The sequence below is a fragment of the Lactuca virosa genome, chromosome 6, assembly GCF_052849685.1.
Source record: "Lactuca virosa cultivar CGN04683 chromosome 6, Lactuca_virosa_CGN04683_v6, whole genome shotgun sequence".
NCBI lineage: Eukaryota > Viridiplantae > Streptophyta > Magnoliopsida > Asterales > Asteraceae > Lactuca > Lactuca virosa.
This window is the reverse complement of record NC_136431.1, coordinates 91,809,825-91,814,222: the sequence shown is the minus strand read 5'-3', so window position 1 is coordinate 91,814,222 and position 4,398 is coordinate 91,809,825. Positions and strand designations below refer to the sequence as shown.

The 4,398-nt window shown below is 40.2% G+C and overlaps 1 protein-coding gene across 1 annotated transcript; it reads right to left on the bottom strand.

The window, feature by feature from the left end:
• Positions 1–674: 674 nt before the first annotated feature.
• LOC145121744 (uncharacterized) lies at positions 675–1,853 on the bottom strand. The gene has a single exon (XM_079057446.1). It carries the CDS (start codon positions 1,851–1,853, stop codon positions 675–677), a length of 1,179 nt encoding a protein of 392 aa, XP_078913572.1.
• Between the last annotated feature and the right edge of the window lie 2,545 nt (positions 1,854–4,398).

Sequence of the window (4,398 nt, the reverse complement as noted above, 5' to 3'; positions counted from 1 at the left end):
TGGGCTAAGTCTTCATGGATAGCCCATGGAGCTTTAACCCATGGATCCTAGGAAATGAAAGGTCATGGGTATTAGGGTTTAACCCTAATCCTCCACACTATATAAAGGGTCTTATGGTTCATGAAATTATGCTAGTGGCTAGTGTGGATACACTAAAGAGGGCAATAACCGATTTCATAGTGTGAGCCAAGTATCCATATTCTCTAAAGGTTTTCCAAGGTGTTTTGGTGATTTGTGATTCCCCTTGAGGCTTCCACACTATTGGGGCTAAGTTCTTAAAGCTTGAAGACATCAAGCTACATCAAAAGGTATGTCATCTAACTAGAACTTTGTAGTATAGGTGCTTCATAATATGCTAGTTAGGATGAAACCTTGGAATAGTTAATATTTTCATGTATAATAGAGAAAACATAGATCCAAGGTTTATAAGGTTGCATGTACACCATAGGAGTGTTAGAATGCTCAAAACCCAACAACCACGACGTGGGCCTCCTACCACGTCGTGTTGTCGCAGTTTTTATTGTCTGATTGGGATAAATTGGATGACCACTACATGTTGCTAGTGGCACGTCGTGTTGCTTCTTCTGCCTCTTTCTTCACTTCATTGTACTCACTTTCTTCCAGAAGTTTCTCTAACTCTTGTATATCTAGTTCAACATCAAAATCATCTTCTCCTAGCACCATGTATCCTCGGTCTCTTTTTCTTTCCACCCTCTTAGCTCTTTTTCAAGTAATTCATCAAACACATCGACCGAAAAATCCGTATCGTCACTTATCCTTGAATGTTGGATTGCTCGATTAACTCCAAAAGTGACTGCTTCTTCTCCAACTCGGAGAGTGAGTTTGGACTCTCTAATATCGACTAAGGCTTGGGCGGTGCTCAAGAAGGGCCTTCCAAGGATGATCGGAACTTGTTCATCTTCCTCCATGTCTAAAACAATAAAATCTGTGGGACAAACAAACTTGTCAACTTTTACTAGTAAGTCTTCACATATACCTCTTGGAAAGGTCATAGTCTTGTTGGCTAAATGGATGACCATGCGGACCGGTGTTGGTTCGGGGAGATCAAGCTTCTTGAAGAACGAATAAGGCATCAAATTAACACTTGCTCCCGAGTCGGCTAGAGCATGACTAGTGGCTAGATTTCCGAATTGGCACGGTAAAGTTATGCTTCCTGGATCACCCATCTTCTTCGGTAGCATGTTTAGCATTGCAGCGGAGCAAGTTTCATTTAAAACCACCTTTGATAATCCCTCCATTTTCTTGTGGTTTGCTAAGAGGTCCTTGAGAAACTTAGCATATTTTGGCATTTCGGCCAAGGCTTCAAGGAATGGAATGTTGATTTCAAGGGACTTGATATGATCTAAGAACTTCCGGTAGTCTTCTGCATTCTTTTCTTGGATTGCTCTACTCGGGAAGGGAAACGGTCGGCGGTATGACTTAACGGGTTCATAATTTTTCTTTTCAGAATCTTGCCACGTCGTGGCATCCGTACTACGTCGTGGCGACTGTTCAGTTTCTTTTCTTTCACTTTCTTCTCGACTTTCCTGCTCAACGTCCGGGTTGTTTCTGTCAATGGGAGTCAGATGATTGATAATTTTCCCACTTTTGGTCGTTATAGCTTGGATGTGGGCTCCCTTCGGGTTCTGTTCGGTATTTCCTAGAAGTCCTCCCGGTGATCTTTCATTGATTTGCTTAGCTAGTTTCCCAAGTTGTTTTTCAATGTTCAAGATTGAAGCTTGCTGATTTCTGAGTAGATTTTGATGTTCCCTCATTATAGTTTGTTGCTCTCTAATTGCTGCCTTGATTTCCTCATGCCTTTTTTCGGATGCAGCATCAAAACAGGTAAGCATTGACTCGAAATCGGGTTTCTTTTCAGGAGCTGGTTCCTCTCGTTAGTAAAAGCCTCTTCCTCTTTGTTCATATTTCTCTTCTTTGGCTTTCTTGTACTCATCATAAGGTAATAACTTCTTCTTGGGCTGTAACATCCATAAAATTCGAGCCAATTTAAAACTTTTTAAAACATTTAAAACCATTCAATTATTACAATTTGTTTTCAAAATAGTTTAAACATCAGAGTTCCCAGAAATCATAATCATAAATCGAGGAAGTGTACGGTTACGCCTTCGCCTTCCCGTGGTCATCCACTATACCTGAAACAATAATCGATAAATGTAAGCTCAAAGGATTAGTAAGTTACCTCCAAAATACCCATACACACAACAATACACATCCAATAAGAAACAACATACTATGGGCTCAATCAACCATCGGGTTAGAATGCCAACATACTATGGGTCCAATCAACCATCGGGTTGGAATACCCCAGGACCATAACCATCGGGTTGGAATGCCCATATACTACGAGTCCAATCATCCTCGGGATGGAATACTCTCGGCCTACAACCATTGGGTTGGAATGCCAATATACTATGAGTCCAATCATCCTCGGGATGGAATACTCTCGGCCCACAACCATCGGGTTGGAATGCAATTATACTACGAGTCCAATCATCCTCGGGATGGAATACTCTCGGCCCACAACCATCGGGTTGGAATGCCCATAACCACTCAAACATGTGCACCTATATCGGATAACCATATAACAGTCTATAGAGACAACATACTACGGTCCTATCATCTTAACCAAAACTCTCATAAGTGCTTAATGGCTTAAGCACTTAAGCCCAAATTTCAGATCCATCGACCAAATGTGCCTAAGATTCATAAAGTCTTGAACTTTAAGACTTTGGAAGTCCAGAAAGTTCTTAAACTGTGACATCCCCAAATTCACGGCCAGAAAAGACCGGTTTAATTTATGCTTTTGAAATAATTTCAGAGTAATCATTTGATTAAAAGTGTTGCGGAATTTGTTCCCATAAAACATGATAAATATGTTATCAAATCATTTCCGAAGAAATGTATTTTATTCACTTAAACCATTGGGATGTCATTGTCAATACAAAAACATAAGCATAAACAAAACTTACATTCATTTACACTAGTGATCTACTTCTCTTTTAATCTCTCAGTGTAAAGCAACTTCGTATCGATACCTGTGATACAATTAAACTGAGTGGGCCAGGCTTGGGAGCCTGGTGAGCATATAGGGTTTTCAACCCACAATAAATAATAAACTTATTAAGTTCTCAATCAACAATAAATTTATTAATTTCATCAACCAAATAACCCTAATTACCCATTCTCATTATCCTCACTTTACGTCCCTAAAACAACTATCACATGGGACCCAACCTAAGGATTTTCACAAGGGGTGACAGCATTGCTTTCCTCAGCAATCTATGTCAAACAAGACATCCTAACATAAAACAACCAACAAGGTGACAACATTGCTTCCCTCTGCAATATATGTCAAATAAGACAAACACCGGGCTGAAAACATTGCTTTCCTTCAGCAATTTATGTCAAATAGGCACGAAGTCACATCGTCGCCATGTGCTAGTCCATAGCTCTTATTCATCGGCGGTATTTCCCACGGGAGTTCCCCCCGCAATACATGTCAATAGGTTTTCCATATGCTAAGTCCATAGCTCTTATTCATCGACGGTATTTCCCACGGGAGTCCCCCCCCCCCCCCCCGCAATACATGTCAATGGGTTTTTAGAGTACAGCTGATGAACATACTAAGGGGTTTCCTCAGCCATACAAGACCTAAAGGCAACCATGAGGGGAATAGAGAAAAACGAATGAACACTCAAGTTCATTAACACCTACAGGTTGCAAGACTGCTAGTGTTCCACAGACCGTCTAGAATAGTCCATGGTTGTCATCCATACTCTGTTGAATGACGGAGTCAACGTTTGGGTAAGGTCTTTTCTCATATTGCACCACTCACGCCAACGTTTGGGTAAGGACTTTTCTCATATTTCACCACTCACTCTCAACTCATGATCTATATCACTGATCATCTCATTTATCCAACTCACCTTTCATCACACACCCACTATTTAACTCATGATCTATATCACTGACTCATGAAGCTCGTCCGATCACTTCATAAAAGAAACAAAAACTCCAAAGCTCTTCAAAATAATAGTATAGGGAAAATACTGACAAAGTACTCCCGTACGCTCCCGTACCCCGACACGTAATAGTGTCAAAAAAGAAGAACTAACAGATGAACACATAGTTCAAAAACACCTAATGAACATATAGTTCAAGAACACCTTATGAACATATAGTTCAAACATACGTACCGACTACAAGTCTGCTAACGTTCCACTGGACTATCTAAAATAGTCTGTGGTCGTTGCCTATACTCTGCTAGATGACTAAATCATCTTAAACATCAATATCTCTCATCACTTTTATTTCATCACACATCATCTAATTTATCTACCCATGTTTTACCCAACATATTTGTAGATAAAAATACAT